The sequence below is a fragment of the Pituophis catenifer genome, unplaced genomic scaffold, assembly GCF_029215685.1.
Source record: "Pituophis catenifer annectens isolate HBS135680 unplaced genomic scaffold, rPitCat1.0.hap2 SCAF_11, whole genome shotgun sequence".
Lineage (NCBI taxonomy): Eukaryota > Metazoa > Chordata > Lepidosauria > Squamata > Colubridae > Pituophis > Pituophis catenifer.
Genome location: NW_027256891.1, coordinates 26,612,659 through 26,639,853, shown reverse-complemented (window position 1 = coordinate 26,639,853; position 27,195 = coordinate 26,612,659). Strand labels below are relative to the sequence as shown.

The following is a 27,195-nucleotide window of genomic DNA, read 5'->3' as shown; positions in this document are numbered from 1 at the left end:
TTGTGACACTCAGATGACCCTGAGGACACAGGTAATCTGCTGTTGTCCCTTGCCCAACCTTCTGCAGGAATTCAGCTGAAGAGCAGAGGTCCAGCGCTCTTCGGATGCCAGCCGTGTCCGTCAGACCTACCTGGTTTCTAAAGGTGTTTTTTCAAGAGGCAACTGGACTTTCTTATTTTTTCTTTGAAGATGTTTTTCTTCTCATCCAAGAAGCTTCTTCAGCTCTGAGTGGATGGTTGGGAAAGGAAGGATTTATACTCCTTGCAGACAGATGGTCATTTGGATCCTTTTAGACCAGGGGCCACCAACCTTTCGGACCTCAGGGACCACTAAATTCTTAATTTTAAATCCCACGGACCACTAATATGCATTTTTTGAAAACGATAAATAGTATTTAGTGAAATATAAAAAAAATGCAAATAATTTTTCTGTGGACCACCAAAATTTTCTCCCGGACCACCAGTGGTCCACGGACTACCAGTTGGTGACCGCTGTTTTAGACGGTCGTTGAGGCTGCTTGGAGGTTTGTCTGTGTCCTCAGGATCACCTGAGTGGTGCAAATGGGTGTGGAGCCTTCCATTCCAGTCAGAGCTGAAGAAGGTTCTTGGATGAGAAGCAAAACGTCTTCGAAGAAAAAACAGGAAGTCCAGTTGCCTCTTGAAAAAGCACCTTTGGGACAACCGTGACCTGAAGGACTGAGAATCTCCATAGACCTCTAAAGTCCTTCTGTCTTTAGGGAGGGAACATGAAATCAAGAGGAAAAAAATTGGTTTCTTGAATAGGTTTCTTGAAAATCTCTTGGGGTTCCTCAGGAGGACCAAGTAGGTGCAAGAATTAAGGAGAAGCTTCCTGACAGTGGGGACAATTGACCAGTGCAGCGGCTTTTGCCTTCAGAAGTTATGGGTGCTCCATCACTGGAGGTTTTCCATTTGTCTGGAATGTTCTAGGGTCTCCGGCTTGAGGAGGGGCTGGACTAGAAGACCTCTAAGATCCCTTCCAGCTCTATTCTGACTGACTGACTGGTTTTATCCTGAGCACAATGGAGGAAAAGCAGAGATTCCGAATGGGATAGAAACCTTATTGTTGCTGGAGAAGGAGGGAATTTCCCCACGTTCCCGGGCGAGACCGAGCGCCTAGAGCTGGGCAGAGAAGGTGAAGGAGCTCTCCTCCCTGTGGAAGACGGGGACTGCTTTGCTGGCTCAGGTTTCTTGGAAAAGAAAAGAGAGAGAGAGAGAGAAAGAGAGAGAGAGATGCTGTCACATCACCGGTTTTCTCTTGAGAGAGACACTGCAGAGCTTCAGCTAACGAATAAATAAAACAGAATAAATTCCACTCTGTTGGATAGAAACATCTCCACATCTGACATGGTGAAAAATGGGATCCCGCTCTTTTAATTCACATTTATAGGGGGGCGAAGGAGAGATACGAGTTCTAGACTATCTGAAAAATACATTGAATTGCAGAAAAGCTGGTCAGAAACTGAAGGATTGTCAGTGAATCTTGGTTTCAAAAGAGGTAAGGTAAAGGTTCCCCTCGCACATACGTGCTAGTCGTTCCTGACTCTAGGGGGGCGGTGCTCATCTCCGTTTCAAAGCCAAAGAGCCAGCGCTGTCCGAAGACGTCTCCGTGGTCATGTGGTCGGCATGACTCAATGCCAAAGGCGCACGGAACGCTGTTCCCTTCCCACCAAAGGTGGTCCCTATTTTTTTCTACTTGCATTTCTTACGTGCTTTTGAATGGCTAGGTTGGCAGAAGCTGGGAGAAGTAACGGGAGCTCATCCCAATACGTGGCACTAGGGATTCGAACTGCTGAACCACCGACCTTTTGATCAACAAGCTCAACGTCTTAGCCACTGAGCCACCACGTCCTTTTTAAGAGGTAGAATATGGCTTTTTAAACCTCTGCAATAGTCATCATTCAAGCCACCACGTCAATGCCAAAAATGTTACAAGCAAGACTCCCCCCTTTAATACTTTAATTGTACCCTTTATCTCATCACTACAAGTGCTACACAGCAAAAGCAGGGGGAATAACTGAAGCCATCCTATCAAAAGAATTGGGGGGTGGGGGGGAGTCTCCATTATCCGTGGGGCTCGTCCTGGTGCTATCACTGAAGCTGAAATCAGCAGCCGGCCACTCAAAAGGTGGACTTACCTGTGCAGATTCCGAGGAGACGTGTTCCGAGGAGGAAGCAGCCCCCTTCAATCGATCTGTGCTGCGACTACGTAATGGCACTTTGGGGAGGTGGGCTGGGAAGGTGGTGGAAGCTGAACGAGGACAGAGGGGAGAATCTATCAACAGCCGAGAATATTTGCAGCTCAGGATTGAGCCGTGGAGTCCTTGGTGCTCTTTGAGTTTAGTGGTTTTTTTTTTTTTTTGCTGATTTTATTTTATTTTTTATTTTATTTCCAATTTATATACCACCCTTCTCCCTGAGGACTCAGGGCGGTGTACAGCCAGAATTAAGAACATGAAATACAAATATTAAAAACAATTAAAACATATATAAATTTGGCCCAAAAGTTAAAAATCACAAACCAATTAAAACATTTAAAAATTTCTTCTTAAGCCTTAAGAGGACTGTGGAGTCCTTGGTGCTCTCTGAGTTTGGTGGGTTTTTTTTTTTCCAGATGTTTCATGACCCAATTAGGTAAAACACCATCAGTGCTAGAACCCCTTCTAGCACTGATGTTACCTACTTAGGTCATGAGACGTCTGCAACAGAACCACCAAACTCAGAGCACCAAGGACAACACAGTCCTCCTCCTCCTCTGCAAACTCCACTCCCTTCTACCACTGATGATGTTACCAAGTTGGGTCATGAAACATCTGCAAGTAAACCCACCAAGCTAAGAGAGCAACAAGGACCCCACAGAATCCATCAAGTCAAGAAGCTGATAGGCCATAAAATGGCTTTCGTTGCCACGCTTGATTTAAAGTCTTTACAGGCACGTGTAAAAAAGTATTTCAAGTTGGCTGCTCTTGAAGGCATCTCCAGGTAGAAAGCAGACACACCCCTCCACCCCGCAAATCTGCCTCAAATCTTCAAAGCTCCTGATGGGGCAAATTCAGGAGATTTGATATCTGGGGGAGGGGGCAGAACTGATTCCGTCCCCATTCCTACTGGTTGCAAAACACCCAACAAGGCTTTGGGGGCTCCGATGGATGCCCTAATTAAATCACGAGTCTCGGAGCCAAGCTTCAAAATAAATCCAGTTATTTATTAGTAGCTTCATGTCGGCCAGCTCTGGCCCTACGTAATTTACACTCCAATGATGACCCTGTTTCCCCCTCCCCCCAGGGCGTGTCATCAATCACATTCGCCAACAGAGCAATTTCGCAGGTTGTAGAGGTCACTCCCCTCCGGCTGCTGCAGGTAACCCTGGGATACAGCCTTGAGAGAGATAAGTGTGGAATGTGCATCTGTTTTGGGCTACTGTGCAGTTTCGCTGGTTTCCCATCCCCCCACGGCCTACGGCAACTCGAGAGCAGGCTGGGGATGCTTTGCAAGTTGACAAAGGCAAGGTTAGAATAGATCAGTAGATCCCATCTGGTTCCACTCCTAAACAACCCCAGCAGCCCTGCCATACTGGATGGCTCCGGGCTGTTACCTGCGGGATCTTTGCCCTCAGCGGACAAGGTGGCTGCGCTCTTACTCCTGGCTAGAGAGGCCTGGGTGGGGGCGAGCAGGCGACTGACGGAGGTGTTCTCCAAGGGGCTGGCCAAACGGCGAGCTGCAGGACGGGAAGCAACGAAGTAGGAGTCAACAAGGAGTCTCCAAGGAGAGCAAGATGGAGGACACTTTTGGATGAAAGGCTGTCCACACCAGGGAGAAGGCTTAGGACGTGTCTCATCACGAGACACAAGTTTAATAAATCAATAAAAATAGGACCCAAATTCCAGAGCTAAGACCAGTCTGCTGAAGCCTACACTCGCTTGCCAAAATCAGAAGTCAGATAGCGCCTTAACAACTAACCCAGTTAGTCAGAAAAAGCGCGACCAGATTTCTGATTTCTCGAAACCAAGAGACTAACCTGGTCTCTCTGTCCAATCCACCTCACAAGGTTGTCGTTGTGGGGTAAAGAGGAGGAGGATAGAGTACTACTTGTGTTTGCTGCCTTTTGTTTATCAAAAGAATAAAGGCGGGATCAAAATAAGTAAAATTAGGTACTGCAAAGAACAGCACCCTTGCCAAGAGCTGCCTACGAGGCACAAGGTCTTATTCAGTAGAACTTGTCATCGTGCGTGTATACACAGTATGCCCGTACAACAAAATTCACATAACACTCAAAGACCAGGTCCAACACACATAACAATCCCCAAACACCCCCCCCACCACAAATTCCCCACCCCTAAACCACCCAAACATCCACACAACAGACCAAGTAATGCTGTCCAACAGCTCACTGATGGTGGCCCTTTAGTTCATTGTTGAGTGCAATTATAGCTCTGGGATAAAAACTATTATTATTAAAATAATATTTTTTCTTATTATAAATAAATTTCCTTATTAAAAAGGAAAAAAAGAGAATTAAAAGGCAGTGCCAGACAAGGAACAATAGATGGAAACTTATCAAGGAGAGATTCAATCTGGAATCAAGAAGAAATTTTCTGACAGTGAGAACAATCAACCCTTGGAACAGAAGTTGCTCACGAATAACAAGGGCAGTTTGCAACAATTTTTTGAAATCACTGACTGAGTCAATTCTTAGCTACCTGCTTTTTCTTCTTTCTGCACGTTTTCTATTTCGGGAAGTTTATTGCTCACTCTGCTCAGCGATGAACTCCGCTTCTTCTCTGGTTCTCCTAGAGCCCAAAACACACGGATTATTTTCAAACTGCGGCTCAGGCTGACTTGGATGTTCACAATTTCAGGAGATCATCAAAAGCATCTTTTCGTCAGACCGAATGACAGCAACAATCCAGCCTTACAACCTACTTGTTCTGCTCGCCCACTACAAGTTTGAAAGAAACGCACCCAGTATTTACTTCTTGGATTGGTTATCCTCAAGTATCAAGAGCGGAATAAAGACTAATTTAAATCAACGGTCTTACAATATAGGAAATCCTTGATTTATGACCAAAATTTTAGCCCAAAATCTCTGTTGCTAAGTAGGGTAGTTGTTAAAGAGAGTTTTGTTCTGTTTTATGACCTTTATCTACCCAGATGTTTAGCGATTCACCGCAGTTGTTAAAAGTGAATCATGTGGTCCTTAAGAAAACTTGGTTTCCCGCATGGATTCTGCTTGTCAGAAGCTGGCTGGGAAAGTCACCAATGGCGATTACATGAACTTGTGACAATGAAACTGTCATAAACACATCCCAAACTTATGGATTTTGAACATGTGAATTTTGGGAATTGAAGTCCACATGTCTAAAAGTTGCCAAGGTTGAGAAATCCGGGTTTAAGGCAAACCACAAACTTCAACTCAAGTGAAACCCAGAGCACAGGTGCAGTGATGAGACCACCAGGCCCAAATATACCACTTCACGATGCTTTTACATCCCTCTCTAAATGGTTTACGGAGTCAGCTTATTGCTCCCAACAATCTGGGTCCTCGTTTTACCGATCTCAGAAGGACGGAAGGCTGAGTCAACCTTGAGCCTGGTGAGATTTGAGCTGCCAAATTGCAGGCAGCCGGAAATCAGCAGAAGTAGCCTGCAGTACTGCACTCTAACCACTGTGCCACTGTGGCTCATTTTAGCCCAGAATGCATGCTTTTGTATTACAACCATGTAATGATTTGTAAAGGAGCTTAATGAAAACAAAAATTAGTAGAAACCCAAATGAGATCTAAGGAAAGTTTGCACGGTTTTACAGAATAATTTTTAAGCCACTTGTGCAGGTTGGGCACAACTAAGATGGCCCAAACTGAACTCTGGATTAACCCTTCCTCTGGAAGCAAAGGTTCCTGCAGAGTTTGCATTTATTTTGATGACCCTCCTATTTATATACAGGTAGTCCTCGACTTACAACCACAAGCCCAACATTTCTGTCGTTAAGCGAGACGTTTGATCAATGAAAGAATTCTCGTTAAATCAAAATAATTTTTATCTCAAAATGCTGGTTTGCTGCACCTTTCTGCTCTCCTTGCGAAGCGTTGGCTAGCCCTTGCTCAGAACTCACAGAACTTTTGTTATTCAGCCTGTTTAGGGATGAACTCCTTTTAGCTGTTCCTGCAAAGAAAAATTTTTTTTATTTATTTGTCAAACATGTATAAGATAACATATCTAAGTAAGTATAAACATGATTATGAATACAGGAAATAGATACGAATAAATGGGGACAGTAGGACAGGGACGGAAGGCACGCTGGTGCACTTATGCACGCCCCCTTACAGACCTCTTAGGAAGGGGGTGAAGTCAACAGTAGACAGTTTAAGGTTAAAGTTTTGGGGGTTGGGGGAAGAAACCACAGAGTCAGGTAGTACATTCCAGGCGTTGACCACTCTGTTGCTGAACTCGTATTTTCTGCAATTGAGTTTTGAGCGGTTCACTTTAAATTTGTATCTATTGTGTGCTCGTGTATTGTTGTGGTTGAAGCTGAAGAAATCATTGACAGGTAGGACGTTGTAGCCGATAATTTTATGTACTACGCTTAGGTCAGACCAAAGGCGGCGTAGTTCTAAATTGTCTAAGCCCAAAATTTCAAGCCTGGTGGCATAAGGTATTCTGTTGCGAGCAGATATATATATATCTATATACCTATATAAAAAGTTAAAATCTCGGGTGTTTTCCCGCGTCATTAAAAGTCTGTTAATTGAAATACTTAAAATCCTGGCTAAAATTCCACCTTAAAATCCTCCAAAATCCCAACAAAACACTTTGCAAGGTCTTTTGAGACTCTGGCTAAAATCTTAACCAACACTTTAAAAGTTTTCTTTTTGGCAACGTTTCGACAAGCTCTCTAACTTGTCATCATCGGGCCCCTACTTTCAGTTTAGAAGCTATATATCTATATCTGTATCTGTATCTGTATCTGTATCTGTATCTGTATCTGTATCTGTATCTGTATCTGTATCTGTATCTGTATCTGTATCTGTATCTGTATCTGTATCTGTATCTGTATCTGTATCCATCCATCCATCTATCATCTATCTATATGAATCGTTAGCTTGGCAAATATCAATCAGGCGGTATCAAGGAAGGAGATTCTTTAGGACAGAGACACATTAATCCCTCTGCTCAATGGGAATTAAGAGTCCCGATGACCCCACAGTGATGAGACCACCAGGCCCAAATGCGTGCTTCTCTATTAAAACCAGGCCTATTTTCTTCTTGACGATTGGTAAAAGAGCTTAATTTAAAAAAAAAAAAAAATTAGAAGAAACCAAATTGAGATCTAAGGAAAATTTGAACAATTTCATGGAATAATTTTTAAACCAGGCTGGGCACAACTAAGATGCAGAAACTGAACTCCCTTTAATTAATCCAGAGAGCAGTTAATTCCTAGGTTTATATTAAAATAAAATAAATAAATAAATAAATAATTTTATTTCTATACCGCCCTTCTCCCGAAGGACTCAGGGCGGTGTACAGCCTATTTAAAAACACAAAAACACAACAACAATTTAAAATTTAAAATCATTAAATAATTAGGCTCCAATTAAAATCCCAGAAATTTAAAATACCCCAATTTAAAACGTTATGTTAATAGCCCTGCCTGGCGGAACAACAGGGTCTTCAGAGCGCAGCGAAACACCCGGAAGTCGGAAATCTTTCGTATTTCGGGGGGCAGTTCATTCCACAGGGCTGGGGCTCCCACAGAGAAGGCCCTCCCCCTGGGTGTCGCCAGCCGACATATTAGGCAAACCCATTGAGCTCAGCCCATAAAAAGTGGGCTCGCTCGAAGATTTGATGCAGCACCATGGGCCATGGGGTTGATAAAAAAAATCTCTTCTTTACTAATGTACAGTTGAGGTGCTTTGACTGGACAAAGCAGACCAATTGCGCCAGACCAATTTCTCCAATACAGATAGTCCTCGACATGCGACTGCAACCGAGCCCATGTCACTAAGCGAGACATTTGCTAAGCGAGCTTTGCCCCGTTTTTACGACTTTTCTTGCCGGGTTTGTTAAGTGAATCGCTGGCTCTTCGGCTTTTTGCAGTATCCTTCCCCTGCCACGCCCACCAAGCCACACCACGCCCACAGAACCAGTAGTAAAAAAAGTTAAGATTTCACCATTGCCGTGAGAGCTCACTGGATTAACAAAAGGGGCAGAAGGGATTTAGAGAGTAACTTTTAGGAGGTCCCGCGGCTTGGAAGGAAGGACGGTGGGTCTTGGGAGTCCACTCCTTACCTACGCTGGGAGAATTGAGAAGTGCTGCGGAGGACGAGAGACGTTTGTGGAGGGCCGTTTCAGGCTGTTTGAGGTTCAGCGCCGACGCAGAGCGCTTGCTGGCTGAAGGAACAAATGATAATTTTAGTATTCTGACAGCACCTTCTTGGCCAGGAGACAAGTAGATGGATGATAGATGGATGCATGGGTAGGTGACAGACAGACAGGGAGACCCACAGATCTAGGAATGCTTCTGAATGTCTTTAAATTGTGATGAATGTCTTTTTAACACACAGAAGTCTCTCCCATTTTACAGCATTTTATTAAATGTTCCTAGCAGGAATCACAGGCTAGATCAGAGGCAAGTAACTTAGTATTGCTAAGTATTTTAGACAATCCCTTGCCCACAAGCATTACAGGTAGTCCTTGACTTATGATCGTTTGCTTAATGTCGGCTCAAAGTTATGGCAGCCTCAGGAAAAAAGCGCTTTGCGGTCTCGTGCTTATGACCGTTGCACCGCGATCGCAGTTTGGATGTTTATATTTGCAACTGGCTGCTACATCCTGCCATCACTTGTGTTTTGCAAATCTCCCCCCCCCCCGCCCCCGTTTCTATCAAAACAAAATGTCCATCGGGGAAGTTGGATTTGCTCGACTGTCACATCTGCGTAACAGTTGTGGTTAACTTGCTTCTAGCCATGGTTAAAAAGGGTGACAAAGTCAGGTCTGGCCATGACTCGACTTATGACCATACCAATTTACAACAGAAATTCTGATCTCAAGTCAAGGACTGCCTGTAGCTGTGTTAATTAGGATCTAGCATTAATTAGGATTAGAAGCCTGAAGGTTTCCTGGAATAGAGTTTATAGAGAAAGGATAGAAAAGGAGAATTTTTTTCTTTGGAAGAGCAGATTGCCTGATTATCAAAAGAACTGAAAGGCATGCCTGTTGGTATAAAATTATCCTTTAAAATTGTGTACAATTATCTTTCTAGGACAGGTAAACAGGTTAACAAGCGTCACAGCACAAGGACAGCAGGAGTTCTTAAACATGACACCGTGCAAAAAATTTAAAGACAAATACATCCCTGGATTAAACCAGCCATCGACATAGAAAGGTCAGAGGTCAGATCCCCAGAATGTCTCTGGGGCAAACTGAACACCTGAGCATTGCAGAAAAGCAGTTTTGCTTTGAGAATAGTAGCAGCAGCAGCAAACTTCTTCTAAAATTGCCCATTCCGAAATTCTCAAAGCAAAGGATGCTTTGGGGGAGGGAGGGGGGGGGGGTTAAATTAATTAAAATAAAAGCAGGCAAGCAGGCAGATCATTCCAAGGGAACCCACCTTCAGCTACAGCTGGGGCTTCTGTGGAAGAAAAACGGATAGGTTCATGTCACAAATTTATCGCAGCTCTTTCAAAGAAAGAGATAAGAGATGGGGCACTCGGTTGTCTTAAAATGGTTAGCAACCGGAGGGAAGTTAATTGTCCTGGCGTTTAAAAGGCGTCTGTTATTCCAGAGTGTTTGACTATGTAATATTGAATTCGATTCCTCCCAGTGTGCCAAGACCAAACACTCTGTCTCAGCATTCCCCAACCCAAGAGAAGAGAATATTTGGAGCTCAAGGTTAAAGATCCTTGGTACTCTCCGAGCTTGGTTTTCTTGCAGACGTTTCATGATCCAGCATCATCAATGCTAGTTTGCAAATCCCACCCTCCTTCTAGCACTGATGATGTTACCTAGTTTGGTAGTGAAATGCCTGCACGAAAATAAACCACCTCAGAGAACGCTAAGGACCCCACAGTCCTCTTCCTCCTCCCTACAAATCCCACTCCCTTCTATAATTGAGGATGTCCGCAAGAAAATAACCAAGCTCAGAGAGCGCCAAGGACCCCCCAATTCCCCAACCTGGCATTCTCAAAATGTGTTAATGTCAGAATCGTAGAGCATTCCAGATGAACATCCTGGAGTCCAAGGAAGGGACTCACCTGCCTTCCCGCTGGTGTCTGTCACCGACCCACTCCATGACCACCGTTTCTGCCGCGTATCCAACCGCTGGCTGCGTTCCAACGTTCGATGGACCACCGCTTCGTAATGCACCTATAGATCAAACCGTCGGGAGGATTAGTTTGCAAGGACTTATTGCTGCCTGCGGCAAATCAGACACCCGTTCCCCCCAGGAGCTGATTATTCACCAGCTTTTACAGGACTTTATGTCACTAATTGGAATGCAAGACCAGCTGAAGACCAGAGACCCCGATTAGCCGTAATCTTGGTGATAAACAGGATTTTGTGCTAAGATGCACATGTTCAGCTGCTATGTGGCAGGAGGGCTTGGCAGATTAGCAAACCCACTTCTGTGCTTTCTGTAAATTCAGTGTGTTTCTCAGGCATGGCCATTTTAAGATGTTTGGACTTCAACTCCCAGAATTCCCCAGCCAGCCATGCTGGGAGTTGGAAGTCCAAACATCTTAAAATGGCCATGCTTGAGAAACGCTGGTATAATTTCTTGCATTAGTACCGTACGATGGTTCCATATATAAATTTATTCTCCTCAGCCTGGCAAGATTATTATTAGCAGGTGCATTGGGGGGGAGGGGGGAGAGATTTCATTTCCAAATGCAGATTTGTCCAGAATTCTTAAATTGTTCAGAATTGGTTCTATTTTAAAGGAACGCTAAAGCGCAAAGACTCTCATACAAAAATCTGACATAGTTGGGAAAAGGCATTAGGCTAATTCAGTCACAAATCAGATGGATTTCCGCTTTACAGGACTCCCTTCTGCGCCCCGAGTGAAAACAATTCATGGAGAAATTTTCAACCACCAAGTTTTTAGGAAATGCCACTGATTGGCCGAGGAAAGAAAATATGGCTTGCAACCTTTGATGCAAGTCAAATATGAGAACATACAGGAAATCCTCATACAGGGCTCCCTCTTTCAAATCTGCCTGCAAATCTTCCCTAGGCCAGGCAAATAATTGCTCACACCACTGCATTTTTGTCGTGTCAGTGGAAACTTTTAGTCACCTAATATGACCAAGAACCACAGGCTGCCCAATACTGCCTCTCACCAAACGGTCTTGTTGAACGATTAAAGTCATCCTCTACTTTTCACGACCCCGTAATCCCTTGCAGGGTAGAGCCTGGGCAACTGAATGGAGCTGAGTGTTTTAATGGCCGGATGCCCTTCCTGTCGCCAATGAGGAGTTTTGTTCAGCAGATTAGATTCTCAACGTGCCCAGAGAGAGAAATATCGGCCTCTACCCAGGATCGAACTCACCGCCTCCTGATTGTGAGGCGAGAGCTCCACCTCTAGGCCACACCGCACCGCTCATGTTGAATGATTGAAGTGGTCAGTTAAAAATCACCCACAGAAATGCCGCAGAAGTGGGAACGGATCGATGAAAACTAGGGGAAGCTAGGGTGAAAAAATGGTCACGAGTCACTTTTTTCAGGACCGAATGGTCACTGAACGAACTCTTCTAAGTCGAGGACTACCTGTCAGGGGAACTGATACAAATGCAGAATGGACCAGGGAGACACTGGAAATAATGACAGCGAGGTCATTATTCATTGGCCCAGCTACAAGCACAAGGCCGGTGCTGACCCTCCCTTAGAAATATCAACATTAAGCTGTAACGCTACTTTTTCCTCTTCGATCTTCTGTTTCCTCTTCTGCTCCACCGCGGCTCTTCTCTGCTGCTCTTTCAGCTTCTGCTCCTTCAGCCGCTTCTGCTTCTCTTCTATCTGCTTTTCATACTGCAGCTTCGCTTTCTTCTCCTTCTCCAGTATCTGCGTTTCTTTGGCAGCTGCAAAATTCACCAAACAGGACAGAAAAGTGAAATACTAGGGAACTCAGAAAGGGGGGAGGAATGTGTTATGCTGGCAATTGCAAAAATCCGAGGTTTATAGAATCAGAGAGAGAGAAAGAGAAACACAGAGAAACAGAGACAGAAAGAGAGTCAGAAATAGAAAGACAGAAACACACAGAAAGACACAAAGAGACAGAAATAGAAAGACAAACACAAAGAGAAAGAGAAAGAGACAGAAAGAAAAAGAGAGAGACAAAGAGACACAGAGAGAAGTATAGAGACAGACAGACAGACAGAGACAGAAAGAGAGAAACAGAGAGACAAAGAGAGACAAAGAGAGACAGCGACAGAGAGAGAGAATATCACACTGATCAGATTTTGTATGTTCAACCACCTCCATCTGGAGCCAAGCCTTGCCAGGATCCACCTTATCTGCTTGAGGTCAAGGAAAAACAGAGAAAAGAGGAAGCATCAAGCGCCTCATTTTACGCCAAGGATGCATTTTTACTACAAGCCAAAACCGCAAGTCCTGATAAGTGCCTCTCTTTGCAGAGCGATAGGAAGGAAATATGCTTTTCTGCATGGAATGGAGTGGTGCAGAACTGAAGAAGCAGGAAGCCAAACTGTCTGGATCTGGTCTCACAAACCGATCCTCCTTCGGGGGAGGGGGGATTAAACCCTTGAAGGGAATATTTGGGCTGCTAGCAGCCCAAGCGTTGGTTGGTTAACCTTCCATGAACCCCTAAACGTTATAGAGGCCTGCTTGGCCTATGGACAAAGAATTAGCTACCATGGGCTGTGATATTAGTTGCTGCAGGTTAGGGAATCAGAAATTTCAGAAGTTGTGGGTGCTTCATCACTGGGATTTTTTTTAAAGAAGAGACTGGACAGACATCTGTCAGAAATGGTATAGAGTCTCTTGCTTAAGCAGAGGGTTGGACTAGAAGACCTCCAAGGTCCCTTCCAGCTCTATTCTGATTAATCTGCCTCTGACACAACAGTAGAGAGGATTCCAGACATGGGTGTTTATTTTCAGCTCAGCTCAACCTGGGATTTTCCAGAACGGATGGAATTGTTTTTTTTCCGAAATTCTCTGCTAATGTGGCCGGAGGCAATTCTAAAGAATTGCAGTCGCAACGACAGAAAGAATGGGGGAAGACTAGCTCACAAAAGACACCTGGGGCCATTTGGGTTGCTCCATCCCTCCTGCTTACCCTCCAGCCAGGATCCAGCAGGAGAGGAGAAAATATATTTCAACAGGTTTCTTAAAAAGCGTTCTTTGAGTCACTTGCAGGAAGTTTAAAACAACAACAACAATTAAGCACACGAGTTTAGTCCCAAATCTCCCACTGGAATGGGAAGAAATTTGTTGCTGGCATCTGGAACATGGCAACCCGGGAAGAGCACTCTGCACATGGCAGGAACCATGTGATCAGTCAAAGCTCCGCTTAGCCTCGGATCTGAAGTGTCAGTCTTTAAGGAGACCAAGTGTGTTTCGAAAGCTCCTCTTTGCGACGGGAACAATCACCAACCCGCTGTTGAAAATCGAAGCCTCAACCTTTGTACTGAGTCCCACCTCCTTCTAGCACTGATGATGTTACCTAATTGGGTCATGAAATGTCTGCAAGAAAATTCAGAGAGCACCAAGGAACCCACAGTCCTCTTCCTCCTCCCACCCCCTTCTGGCACTGATGATGTTACCTAGTTGGGCCTTCCTGATCTTCCAATGAAGGATGGAAGTGGCATTCTCAGCCCAAGATGCTTTAATTTGCAACCCCTCCAACCAATATTGACATCGGAATAAAACTATTCTTCCGGTTTGTTACTTCACGCTGCTCTGGTTCTTAGCTTAACAAGGCGTTAAAAAAAATGTTTGAAAATGCAAAAGACGGAATGCACCGAGCAATGCATAATTTGAATTAAAGGTGCTTTAGGAACATTTTGCCAAATAGACTGCACATTTAAAACTGTGTTTGCACATCCACATGTGTGCAAGACTTTTAACAAACCATCCTAGGAAGTCGGAAAGGAGGAGACAAATGCCTGCGAATTGAAATACGTCACAGAAAGCCTATCCTTTGCACCAACACCAGCTGCCTCAGCCACAAATCCACGCAATTCAATACAGGTAATGCTCGACTTATGACCATAACCGAGCCCCCAATTTCTGTTGCTAAGTGAGACATCTGTTAAGGGAGAGAAAGGAATCCATGCCACCCATGGTGAGAATTCTCAGGCGGCTTTTCAGTTAAGGGTCCATCAGCTGCTCCAAATGCAGGCTTCGGATATTTACAGCCGAGCCCAGCTAAGTGAGACATTTGTTAAGCGAGTTTCGCTCCATTTTACGACCTTCCTTGCCACTTTTGTTAAGTTAGCAATGCGGCTGTTCAGCGAATCTGGCTTCCCCGCTAACGTTGCTTGTCAGGACGTCGTTCAAAGGGGGATCTTGTGACCCTGGGACACCGCGACTGACATAAATGCAAGTCAGTTGACTGAGTTGGATCATACCATGCTGTTTCTCCCGCTCTTCTCGACGTTCCCGAGCGAGCCTCTGCCTTTCTTCTGATTTCAAAAGAGAACCATCCAGCACTGCAAGAGAGAGAGAGAGAGAGAGAAATTCAAACGTTTAGCACAAAGGTCTTCAAACTTGGCAGCTTTAAGACTATGCTGGCTGGAGAATTCTGGGAGTTGAACTCCACAAGTCTTAAAGCTGCCAAGTTTGGGGACCCCTGGACTTTAGCACATTGGATGGATTTGGAGGAAAAAGGGATCATTTCCTACAAAAGACACACCTCCACCTCCGTGCACAAAAGACAGCACATTCATGTTCAACATACACATGATGCTCAACACGAATGGCTGTGTTTCAACGTACTTTCTAACTCACTGCAGGAAATCTTAATTCGCTTATTTTCATGCATTACACATCGCTATTAAAAGGGCGCACACCGGTATCGTTATTTCCCAGATTACAAGGGGGTGCTTTTCCTGGTCTGGCACTGGAGACTTTCATTCATCTGATTTCTGATTTTATTTTTTTTTAAAGATAAGAATGGCACATTTTGAGCTGCGTGCAAAGATCTGCCCCCCAAGGTCAAAATACAGAATTGTCATACGAAAAACACAATTTTTTTTTTTTTACCTGGTTTTACTTTTGTGCTTATTGGGGCCTGGAGTGAAACAGTGCTAACCCCACCTTGGTTTCTTCTTTCTTCGGCTAATGCTTGGGCCGCAGCAACTGTTAAGAAAAATACCACGCCTGGTTGAAACAAATCCGTAATTCACATAACCACTGTCCTCTGGATTACACTACCCAAATCTTGATTTTTGTAGAGGAAACTCTCTCCAAATCCAGAGTTTATGGCCAGTAGTTCCACCGTCTCTGAACTGTGGCTAGTCTTTCGAATCAATCTTGATCAAAAAATTAAGACTTCTTGCTTATTTATTACTATTCTTCTTCTCTTCCTTACTAATATCTATCTCTTCCTACTTATTGCTATAACCATGTGCTTGTATCTTTCAATTTATATTGTCTTTGTTTCCTAGTACGATTTGATAGCTTATTAGTAACCTTGACTATCACTAAGTGTTGGATCTTTTTATTCTTGATGAATGTATTTTATTCTCCTTATGTACACTGAGAGCATATACACCTAAGACACATTCCTTGTGTGTCCAATCACACTTGGCCAATAAAGAATTCTATTCTATTCTATTGATTCTATTGAAAGACAATCTCATAATACAATGGCTTCTTTTAAACAGCAGTTCTGGAAACACCGAATATATCACAATATATATATACACTATATAGATACACCCACCTATCCTTTTTTTTTTCATTCCTGGGTCACCTTTGGGAAGTTTGCCACAAAATCAACACTTACATTGTACATAATACACTGTATTATGTACCCATGCATTCAGGACTAAAAACCTTGTGTAGTGGTCCACACTCAAAAAAAGACCCCCCCCCTTGTATGAAATTAGGAAGAGCAATGAACTGAGTTCACGCTCCATCTGTTTTTAAGATTCCTATTTCAAATCAAGCGTTCCAACTTCACTCCCAGTATAGAGTCCAAACATAAAACAGCTGCACGACACTGGGAGATTAAATTACAAGTTTCAATCAATTAAAAGAGGTGGTAATAATGGACAAGGGAAATATGCAAGCAGAGTGGAAAAACCCTGTTTGAAATTTTGAGGATCCAGGATGCAACACGGAGCAGATAATCAGAGACTGGTTGCTGGTTTTCCTGGATTTTCACATTTGCCAAGTAACTAGAGAGCTTTAAATCAGGGGTGTCCCACTGTGGAAACTTTAAGACTTGTGGACTTCAACTCCCAGATTTCCCCAGCCAGCCATACTGGCTGGGGAATTCTGGGAGTTGAAATCCACAGGTCTTAAAAATTCCCAAGGCTGGACAGCATTGTTTTAAGTGAATTCCCTTTCCAGATTTGCCTTTGTCCAGAGGAGGAAATTCATTAAACTTCTGTTAAAACAAAGAGAGGGGAAGTAAAACAGCTTGCATTTTCATATCAAGTTCCTTTGTGGAGGCACAAAGAGAGCGAAAAGGTACCCACTAAAACAATACCGCTTGTTTGAAGAGACCAAAATAAGCCCAACCAAAATAAATCTTGCTCACAAAACTTCCTTTAAAAGTCTGCAAAGCGATTGCATTATTTCAAGTCATGATATTGAACTCAGACGTCTATTAATGTTAAGTTTTTAAACAAAAAGTTCGCAATGCGTATCCGGTTGAGAGTTTTGCGAAGTGCACTATATCCACTCATGGTCATTTCATGTATTCGATGCAAATTTTTACAACGCCACCAGTATTGAAATGCCAAGTAACCGGTAATGATAAAAACTACTGGTTCAGGCAAACTGGTAGTAAAAAAAAATGCTTTAAAAAGGTAAAAAAAAGGTTCCAATGATCACAGCTGTGCCGTGCGATCATCGGAAACTTTTTTTTTTTTTTACTTTTTAAAAGCATTTTTTACTACCTATTCGCCCGAACCGGTAGTAAAAAATTCTTTTAAAAAGTAAAAAAAAAAAGAAGTTGACCACGCCCACCCAATCACATGACACCCCCCCCACCAAGCCACACCCACCAAGCTACACTCACAGAACCGGTAACAACCAATTTTACATTTCACCACTGTTCCTCTTCATCATCCTCTCACTTTGTTTTACTTCCCTGGGCTCAGGATGTGGAAGTGGGTTGTCTTCCTCTCACCCTGCTTACAGGAAAACCCACCGAAACCTTTTTCTTAAGGGATGTTTGTTCTCCAGTGTCCAGGCACACCACTTGCTGAACGTGCCTGGCTCCACTACCCCAACCCCAAAACCTTGTGACAATAGAGGCCAGCACTGCATATCACAACCGACACCAGGCCACTCTGCAGCCACAACTCCATGTCTCCCGAGAGAGACACACTCAATAATGCTTCTATTATGTACGACGCATTTTAACCCCTGATCCTCTTGTTCCTTGATAAGCCCGTTTCCCCTTATGTCTCTGGTCAGGCAATATATCGTTACAGCTCAAACCGTGATTGCGGTTTAACTTTTCGTGCTGCTTCTTCAAGCATGACGAATAGAATAGGAATAGAATAGGAATAGACTAGACTAGCGGATTTGGAAGGGTCCTTGGAGGTCTTTTAGTCCAACCCCCTGCTCAGGCAGAAAACCCTATACCAGTGATGGCTAATCTTTTAATCGCGTGCCAGGAGGGGGAGGGGGAGGTGTATGTGTCGTGTGCATGCATGCCACACCCATATTTCTATGCACCCCGCCCTCGCGCATGCGCCCCCCCCCCACTCCTGGTACGCAATGGCCCAGTAGGCCCGTTTTTCTTTCTCACCTGGCTCCAGGGCCTCTCTAGGAGTCTGGGGAGGGTGAAAACGGCCAGACGTTGTCAAACGGCCCATTTTCAGCCTCTGGAGGACCTGAGGAAGGCTGTTTTCGCCCTTCCCAGATTCCTTGAGAGGCCCTGGAGCCAGGTGAGAAAGAAAAATGGGCCTTCCCCACCCCCCCACCCTCCGGAGGCAGGAAACAACCTGTTTCCCTATTTCTGGTGGGCCCAGACCCGAAAATCAGCTGGCGTGCAAAGCTAAGCTTGCGTGCCCACTGATATGGCTACATATGCCACCTGTGGCACGCATGCCATAGGTTCGCCATCACGGCCCTATACCATTTTAGACAAATGGTTGTCCAATCTCTTCTTAAAAACTTCCAGTGTTGGAACATTCACAACTTCTGGTTCCACTGATGAATTGTTCTCACTGTCAGGAAATTTCTCCTGAGTTCTAAGTTGCTTCTCTCCTTGATGAGTTCCCACCCGTTGCTTCTTCTCCTGCCTTCAGGGGCTTTGGAGAATAGCTTGACTCCCTCTTCTTTGTGGCAGCCCCTGAGATATCGGAAGACTGTTATCATGTCTCCCCTAGTCCTTCTTTTCATCAGACTAGCCATGCCCAGTTCCTGCAACCGTTCTTCATATGTTTTAGCCTCCAGTCCCCTAATCCTCTTTGTTGCTCTTCTCTGCACTCTTTCTAGAGTCTCAACATGGTTTTTTTTACATCTTTTTTTATATCGTGGTGACCAAAACTGGATGCAGGATTCCAAATGTGGCCTTACCGAGGCATAATAAAGAAACAGGAATGAAATGAAATAGAATATCTATACTGAGACATACTTCTACGCCCATTGGACATGGGTGAGTCTCCCGATTGACAGGAGGATCTTACTGGAAGCTTATTCACAATTTAACAGGGGGTATTTATTCAAGAAAGATAAAATAATTGTTCTTGGCTAGCTGCAGTGTACAACCTGCAGTTACCTCCCCTTAGGCTTATAAGCCATCTTCTAGAATCATTTGCAGTTTGCTTGCAAAGTTGAGACGTTTGAACAATGGAATAAACACGGCATCTGCTTCAATTCCATCCTACACGAATAGGCAGTAGCCGGTATGAGAACCAAAAGGCTCTACCCTACATTATTTCACTCTGCAACTATTAATGAAATAATAAAAAAAAGACCCCAGGATAACCAAGCCAGAACTTTTTCAACACACGCAGTTTCGCCGAAGACTTCATGGAAATAATATCAACCCCCTCCCCATTTCTCACCGGAGACGCAAAAAAGAAAAGAAAATTTTCCAATTTGTCGTCTGTCGCCAAGATTTTCTCAGCCTTGAAAAAGAAGGGCTGGACTCGATTTAAGTCTGAAGGCAGGAATAAAACCACAATGGAGACACAACCATCTGCTCTTAAGACTGAGCTCCCTGTTTGGGAGATGGGAGTAAAACCCTGACACCCTAATTCAATTAGGGGTAAGCAGTGGCAGCAGCCTCTCCATCGCACAATTAACAAGTATTACAGCAAGATTAATAAGCTGATCAGAAGGCAGAACGGTAGCCTTAAGGAAAAAGTTTGCCCCCGCACGTTAGCATCCTTTCAGCTAGGTGTTACAGGATGCGGCCCTCTCCTGTACAGGTAATCCTTGGCTTACAACCACAATTGAGCCCCAATTTTCAGTTAAGTGAGACATTTAAGAGTTTGCCCCACTGTACGACCTTTTTTGCCACGGTTGTTAAGTGAATCACTGCAATTGACAAGTTAGTTAACCTGGCTGTTAAGCGAATTGGCTTCCCCATCAATTTTGCTAAGTTCCTTTTTTCCCGTGCTGTTGTTAACTTTGAATGGGCACTAAACGAACTGTTGTTAAGTCGAGGACTATCTGTATTTAGGTGGAAACGTACAGGGCTGCGCACTGGATTTGAAAGCGAAAAGATGCTTCAGGGCGCGTGTTGGATCTCTCAAAGCCACACCTATCCTGGAAGGGCTCATCCCTCTTCCACGCTACCCTGGGATTGCTAGAAGCCATTTAAAAGAATAAATAAAGAACTACACGTAGGTGTGATGTTTGTAACTCCACGTGTTCTGAAGCACCTTTTCCCTTCCCTTAGATGCCAAGTATTATTGCACAACCCAAATCATCACAGTCTCAGCGATCAGAAAGTCTTGACAGACGTATTCTTTCAATAGTCTCCTTTTCAAGACATCTAAATTTGGGCAATTTGCACATCCTGGCCACAGCCAAAGCAAAGCTTCAAAAAAAAAAAAAAAAAAAAAAAAGACAGCTAGATATTTTCTGATCAAAATATGTCACTCAGGTGATTATGCCCCGTGCCTGAAGTGAGAAGGTGCCTCGCAGGGTTAAAGACGCTTGCAAACTAAGATCGGAGTCTGATCTTCCAGGAAGTCAGGGCTGCAGCAAGAAAAGGAATTGTTCAGCAACTCCACATTAATTGATTAGCAAACAGGAATTCTGCTTTAATCAGGCAGGAATTAAACTGTATCCCAAAGCTGCAATTTCTAAACAAGCCTGGAAAACCAGAAATAATCCAGAAATGCAGAAGGTGGGGGAGAAGAGAGGTTGTACATAGCTGTATGTATGTATGTATGTAATGTATGTATGTATGTATGTATGTATCCATCCATCCATCCATCCATCCATCCATCCATTAACTCTATCTGTCTCTCTCTTCTCTCTCTCTCTGTCTCTCTCTTTATCTATATCTGCCTTCTCTCTCTCTCCCTCCCTCCCTCATATCTATCTATCAATCAATCAATCTATCTGATAGATGAGAGAAATGATAGATGAGAAATAGTATCTATCTATCTATCTATCTATCTATCTATCTATCTATCTATCTATCTATCATCTATCTATCATCTATCTAATCTATATCATTTATCTATCTAATCTATCTGATAGATGAGAGAAATGATAGATGAGAGAAATAGTATCTATCTATCTATCTATCTATCTATCTATCTATCTATCTATCTATCTATCATCTATCGTTTCTCTATCATCCATCCATCATTTCTCTCTCTTTCATTTCTCATATCTATCTATCATCTATCATTTCTCTCCTATCATCCATCCATCCATCATTTCTCTCTCTCTCTATCATTTCTCATCTATCTATCTGTCTGTCTGTCTGTCTGTCTGTCTGTCTGTCTGTCTGTCTGTCTGTTTTTCTGTCTGCAGCAGAGAAAAAAGAGTGGATGCAAACAGATTTCCAGATGCTTTTTTTTTTCCAAGCCAAGGATATTTGGGGCAGAGTGGAAGGATTAAACGGTAAGACCTCCAGATCTCCTCTGGATCTCCTCAAAACGCAAAGGTTTCTTTTGTCCGCAAAATAAAGGGAAGGAAAGTGGAGGGGCGGAGGGAGGGAGAGAGGGAGGCCAGGCGGAAGAGGAGGCCCTTCAAGCCAAGAAAAAGGGAACCTCCAGCATTTTGCATGGGGGGGGGGGAATAAGAGAGCTGTGTAATGAGGTTGGGAAAGAGGAAAGAGGGAGGGGGATGAATGGGTTGGGGGGGTTGGAAGGGATGAAGGGGGGGGGGAGAGAGAAAGCCCTGAATTTGGGGTAAGGGATCGGAGGTTTCCTGGGATGATAAAATAGAGGAAAAATTAGGATAAATGAGTATAAGGGGTGGGGTTGCAGGGGTGGAAAAGGTCTTTCAATGGGGAAAAGGCAGGAAAAAAAGGGCGAAACCGGGTGGGATGAAAAGGAAGGTGTCAAATTAAGGTAGTTGGGACCCCCCATGAGCCTCTCCTAAGCCAGCCTCCCAGACATGTCTTACTACCAGCCCCATCAGGCACTCCAGAGACCCAGGCCCCTCCATCCTATCTCAGAAAGAGACCCTTCCTCAGGATTTGTGGAGACATCTGTCCACAATCCCCCTCAGACTCACCACCTCCAGCAGGGCTCAATTACAACCCCCCCCCACACACAGGGGCCTAACAGGATGATGGGTCCTGTAGTCCAGCCGCTTGGACTCCACAAAGATCCATGCCCGCCCCCCCCCATCCTATCCCGGATAGATTCCCCCCCACAAGCCTTGTGGAGGCCACAATCCACTCCTGCAAGCCAGGCTGAATTACACCCCACCCCTCGCCCTCAAGGATGATGGGTCCTGTAGTCCAGCCACTTGGACTCCACAAAGATTCATACCCCCCCATCCTATCTCAAATAGAGTCCCCCCCCCCCCCGGAAAGCCTTGTGGAAGTATCTGCCCACAGCCCACACAAGCCAGGCTGAATTACACCCCACCCGCCCCCAAGGATGATGGTTCCTGTAGTCCAGCCACTTGGGACTCCAAAAAGACCCATAATTCCACTATCCTATCCATAGAACCCCTTCCCCAGGCCTTATGGAGGCCTCTGCCCACAGTCCCCCCCCCCACATCAAGCCAGGCTGAATTACACCCCACACCCAAGGATGATGGTTCCTGTAGTCCAGTCACTTGGGACTCCTAAAAAGACCCATAATCCCCCATCCTATCCAATAGAGCCCCTCCCCCAGGCCTTATGCCCACAGTCCCCCCCATGAAGCCAGGCTGAATTACACCCCCCCCGCTCCCAAGGATGATGGTTCCTGTAGTCCAGTCACTTGGGACTCCTAAAAAACCCATAATCCCCCATCCTATCCAATAGAGCCCCTCCCCCAGGCCTTATGGAGGCCTCTGCCCACAGTCCCCCCCATCAAGCCAAGCTGAATTACACCCCCTCCCTCTCCCCCAAGGATGATGGGTCCTGTAGTCAAGGCCGGGTCAGAGGAACCCAGATTGGTCCAGGGGGGTTAATTGGGGGGGGGGGGGAGGCTAAGGGGATGCGAAGGGGGAGGGGACCACCCCAATTAGGAAGGGGAAAAGAGAGTTTGAGGGGGTAAAATTGGGGGGAGACTGGGGGGGCGGGGGGGGTCTCACCCATCTGCTCCCGCAGCCCCTTCAGGGTCGAGGGAGGCGGCGTGAGGACCCCGGGAGGCGCCCCTCCGCCGCTCCCCTCCGCCATCTTCGCCCCCGAGAGGCGGACCGGAGCCTCGTTCGCTCCACACGAACGGCACAACTTCCCCCGCCTCCTCCGCCGCCGCCGCCGCCTCAGGCCGGTGGCGCGGAACTGCCGAAGGGACGCGGGGACGGCGGCGGGCGCGACGGCGCAGGCGCGGCACGAGGCCACGCCCCGGAGCCCTTTCTCTGAGGGGGGGGAGCGGAGGAGGATGGTGATGAGGAGAGCGCATGCGCCCACCCGCCGCTCGGGCGTTCGGAGGTGCGGGGTGGTGGTGGTGGTGGGGGGGGAAACTTCGCCTCAAGCCAGGCGGGGGAAACGAGCCCTCGGGCTGGCCGAAGCGGCGACGCGCGTGCGCGTAGCGGCTCGCTTAAATTGGGCTTCCGTGGTGGTGGGTTCGATTCCCGCTTTCTCCATGAACTTTCTGGGGTGCTCCATCCTTTGTCTTCTTTAAGGATATTTTATTAGGGACAGTATAGGTTTATTAATATAATAACCTATAATAACGTAAAACATAAAATAAGATAAGATATATAAATAGCCTATATAATATGTATATATATATTATATAGGTTATTATATATATATATATATATATTATAAATATATATATATTTATATATATATATATTATATATATACATATATATATATGTATATATATATACAATTTTATTTTATTGTGTTTTATGTTATGTTATTATATATATATTATATAGGTTATTATATATATATATATATATATTTATTGTATGTTATGTTATATATATATAATATTTTATTTTATTGTATGTTTTATGTTATGTTATTATATATTATATAGGTTATTATATATATATATATATATATATATATATATATATATAGTATGTTATGTTATATATATATATATATAATATTTTATTTTATTGTATGTTTTATGTTATGTTAATTCTTTTATATAACTATATAATATAATTCTTTTAATTGATTTTAAATTTTGTATTGGTATGTTTTTATCCTTGGCTGTGCACCGCCCTGAGTCCAATAGGAGAATGGGCGGTATATAAATTGAATAAATAAATAAATAAATGTTATTATAGGTTATTATATTAATAAAGGTTATTATATTATTAAACCTTAAGGATAAGGTTACGTTATCTGCTGAGACCCCATTTTCACCTTCAGGTAAGTCAGGTAAGTCACTTGGCTCCATTCCTACAAATCAGCCCCCAATGACACACGATGGTTTATAAAACACAATAGATGGAAGCTTGCTAAGCCATAAGCCACAATGGCTTCCCCTACTGACTTTGCTTATCGAAGGCGGTCTGGATAGGTTGCAAACGGGTGATGATCGTATGATCCTGGCGTGTTGCAACCATCCTAAATGCCTGCCAGTTGCCACGTGCCTGAAAATTGGTCATGTGAATGTTGCAATGGTCATAAGTGTGAGGACTGGTCATAAATCACTCTTTTCTGTGCTGTTGCAACTTTGGCCACTAAGTCAGTGGAACTGAACTGAAGAAGCTTCTTGGCTGAGAAGCAAAATGTTTTCAAAGCAAAAAAACCAAGGAAGTCTAGTTGCCTTTTGGGAATAAAATACCTTTGCGACAACCATGACCTGAATGATTGAGAAGTCATAAATGAACAGTATTTATTTTTTATTTAATAGATTTTTTTTTAAAAAATCCCACTTTTATTCCTTTCTAAATAACTCAAGGTGGCAAACATACCGAATCCTCTTCCCTCCTTCTGTTTTTCCCAATCACAACAATCGTGCAAAGAGGTTGGGAAGAGAGAGAGAAATAGACAGAGATGCACACACACACACACACACACACACACACACACACAGAGAGAGAGAGAGAGAGAAAGAGAAAGACACACAGAGAGAGACAGAGAGAAAGACACAGAGAAAAAGAGAGACAGAGAAAGAGACAGAGAGAAAGACAGAGAGAGAGAGACAGACAGAGAGAAAGAGACAGAGACAGAGAAAGAGAGAGAGAGAGAAAGAGAGACAGAGAGAAAGACACACAAAGAGACAGAGAGAGAAAGACACAGAGAAAAAGAGAGACAGAGAAAGAGACAGAGAGAAAGACAGAGAGAAAGACAGAGAGAGAGAGAGACAGACAGAGAGAAAGAGACAGAGACAGAGAAAGAGAGAGAGAGAGAGACAGAGACAGAGAGAAAGACACACAAAGAGACAGAGAGAGAAAGACACAGAGAAAAAGAAACAGAGAAACAAAGAGAAAGACAGAAAGAGCGAGAGACAGAGAGAAAGACACAGAGAGACACACACAGAGAAAAACAGAGAGAGAGAGAGAAAAACACACACAGAAAGAGAAAGAGAGACAGAGACAGAAAAAGAGAGAGATAGAAAGAGAGAGAGAGAGAGAAAAAAAAGAGAGAGGAAGAAAGAGAGAAAGAGAGAGGCAGAAAAAGAGAGATAGAAAGAGCGAGAGAGACAGAGGGAGAGAGAGAGAGAGAAACAGATAAAGAGGAAGAGGGACAGAAAAAGAGAGACAGAAAGAGAGAGAAAGAGAGAAAGACAGAGAGAGGGAGGGAGGGAAGGAGGGAGAGAAATTGGAACTGGCCCAAAGTAAATCGGTACTAAGATTCCCACCCGCAAGACGTTGTCCCTTCTGGCTGCCTGGCAATTGGGCAGCATCTCCCATCTCTTCGAACTGGATGTGCCGCTTGGAAGGCCAGTCCCTCCGTGGTGTCGACCTTCTTATAAAAGGCGCATTCTTCACCCGCGGCTCCAGCTGAACCCGACGGAGGCTTTGTGGAGTCACGTTGCTCCCTTACTCCAAAGCCGTTTTTGTTCGCGGCCATAAAAGAGGCGTCTGTGTCAACCAACCCCCCCCCCCCCAGAATTTTGCTCCTTTCTTTCGATTCGGAGATTCGCCTTGGACTTCCAACGCATCTTTTAAATTTATCATCGGGGCAATCTGGGCTTTGCAAACTTCCCATCACACCTTCTTCAGCGCTGGCGGCCCTATTTTGCACATTTTTCTTTTGCACCAGCACGGCAGAAGAAAATAAATGTTTGGCTCTCACTCCTAGTAAACCACATCTCCATCACTGGCAGGAAAAAAAAAATCCAGTCACTTGGACTCCAAAAAGACCCATAATCCCCCATCCTATCCAATAGAGCCCCTCCCCCAGGCCTTATGGAGGCATCTACCCACAGTCCCCACCCATCAGGCCAGGTTGAATTACACCCCCCTCCTCCAAGAATGATGGGTCCTGTAGTCCAGCCACTTGGACTCCTAAAAGACCCATAATCCCCCATCCTATCCAATAGAGCCCCTCCCCCAGGCCTTATGGAGGCCTCTGCCCACATTTCCCCCCATCAAGCCAGGCTGAAGTACACCCCCCCTCCTCCAAGGATGATGGGTCCTGTAGTCCAGCCACTTGGACTCCAAAAAGACACATAATTTCCCCATCCTATCCAATAGAACCCTCCCCCAGGCCTCAATCATTGCTAGTTGCTGGGCCTTTAAAATTAAAAGGACAGTTCCAAATCTTGCTTTTCCCAAAGGGATCTGATATATAATACGTTTTTACAAATAAATCAGAGTCTCAATTGCGCGTGCCTGCTTACATCCAGAGAATAGAAAGAAACGGATTTAGCTTGACCAGACCGAACGGAAATGAATCATGTATTTGGCATCTCAAGGATGTTGCTTTATACAGAATGTTAGAAGCGTTCTTGGTTTATGGGGAGAAAATTTTTTTGGGAGACAGAGAGAAAAAATGGCCATTAGGAGGATCTACAACACCCCAAGCCTCAAAAGGTTTTCCTCCAGGGACAATCCCATTGTTTGCAAAAGCCGATAGGCAGAAACCGGTTCATGCACGAAACATAGTTTAATTGCAAAAGACATAGTTTAATTGCAAGAAACATAGTTTAATTGCAAGAAACATGGTTTAGTTGTGATGTCTTTCGACATCTTCCCTTGCTCTAAACTGCATCACAACCATCAAAATATACTTCTGGGAGAAAATGTCACATTTTCAATGACTTTTCATGTCTGTGAGCTGCTGCACTGTTTATTGACTCCTCTCTGCCTGTTGGTTTACCGGTTGAGATTCATTAATACGACTGCCTAACGAAGGGCTGTGAGTGAAGGAAGCATTGCTTTTTAAATGGGTGCCAGACTCAGCAGACTGGAATGAAATCAGGTTCAAAGGAGGAACATCTGTCGAACAGTAGCGTCCTAATTGCTCAAAACGCTAGAATAGCATCTCGAATTGC

General features: G+C 44.4%; 1 protein-coding gene across 3 annotated transcripts in view; it reads right to left on the bottom strand.

The window, feature by feature from the left end:
* The window catches only part of MAP7D3 (MAP7 domain containing 3), a 37,879-nt gene extending 14,862 nt beyond the window's left edge, over window positions 1–23,017 (bottom strand). The window contains exons 1-12 of one of the 3 annotated variants that reach the window (XM_070951877.1): window positions 22,874–23,017; window positions 15,233–15,328; window positions 14,599–14,679; window positions 11,924–12,087; window positions 10,267–10,378; window positions 9,624–9,644; window positions 8,303–8,404; window positions 6,080–6,178; window positions 4,718–4,807; window positions 3,613–3,735; window positions 2,156–2,268; window positions 1,077–1,207 (exon numbers count right to left, since the gene is read on the bottom strand). In XM_070951877.1, the coding sequence (XP_070807978.1) occupies window positions 1,077–1,207; window positions 2,156–2,268; window positions 3,613–3,735; window positions 4,718–4,807; window positions 6,080–6,178; window positions 8,303–8,404; window positions 9,624–9,644; window positions 10,267–10,378; window positions 11,924–12,087; window positions 14,599–14,679; window positions 15,233–15,328; window positions 22,874–22,958 (1,217 nt within the window). In that variant the 5' untranslated portion in view covers window positions 22,959–23,017. The remainder of the gene's footprint in view (window positions 1–1,076; window positions 1,208–2,155; window positions 2,269–3,612; window positions 3,736–4,717; window positions 4,808–6,079; window positions 6,179–8,302; window positions 8,405–9,623; window positions 9,645–10,266; window positions 10,379–11,923; window positions 12,088–14,598; window positions 14,680–15,232; window positions 15,329–22,873) is intronic. The other 2 variants (XM_070951879.1, XM_070951878.1) reach the window with 2 other exon arrangements.
* Window positions 23,018–27,195: the final 4,178 nt, after the last annotated feature.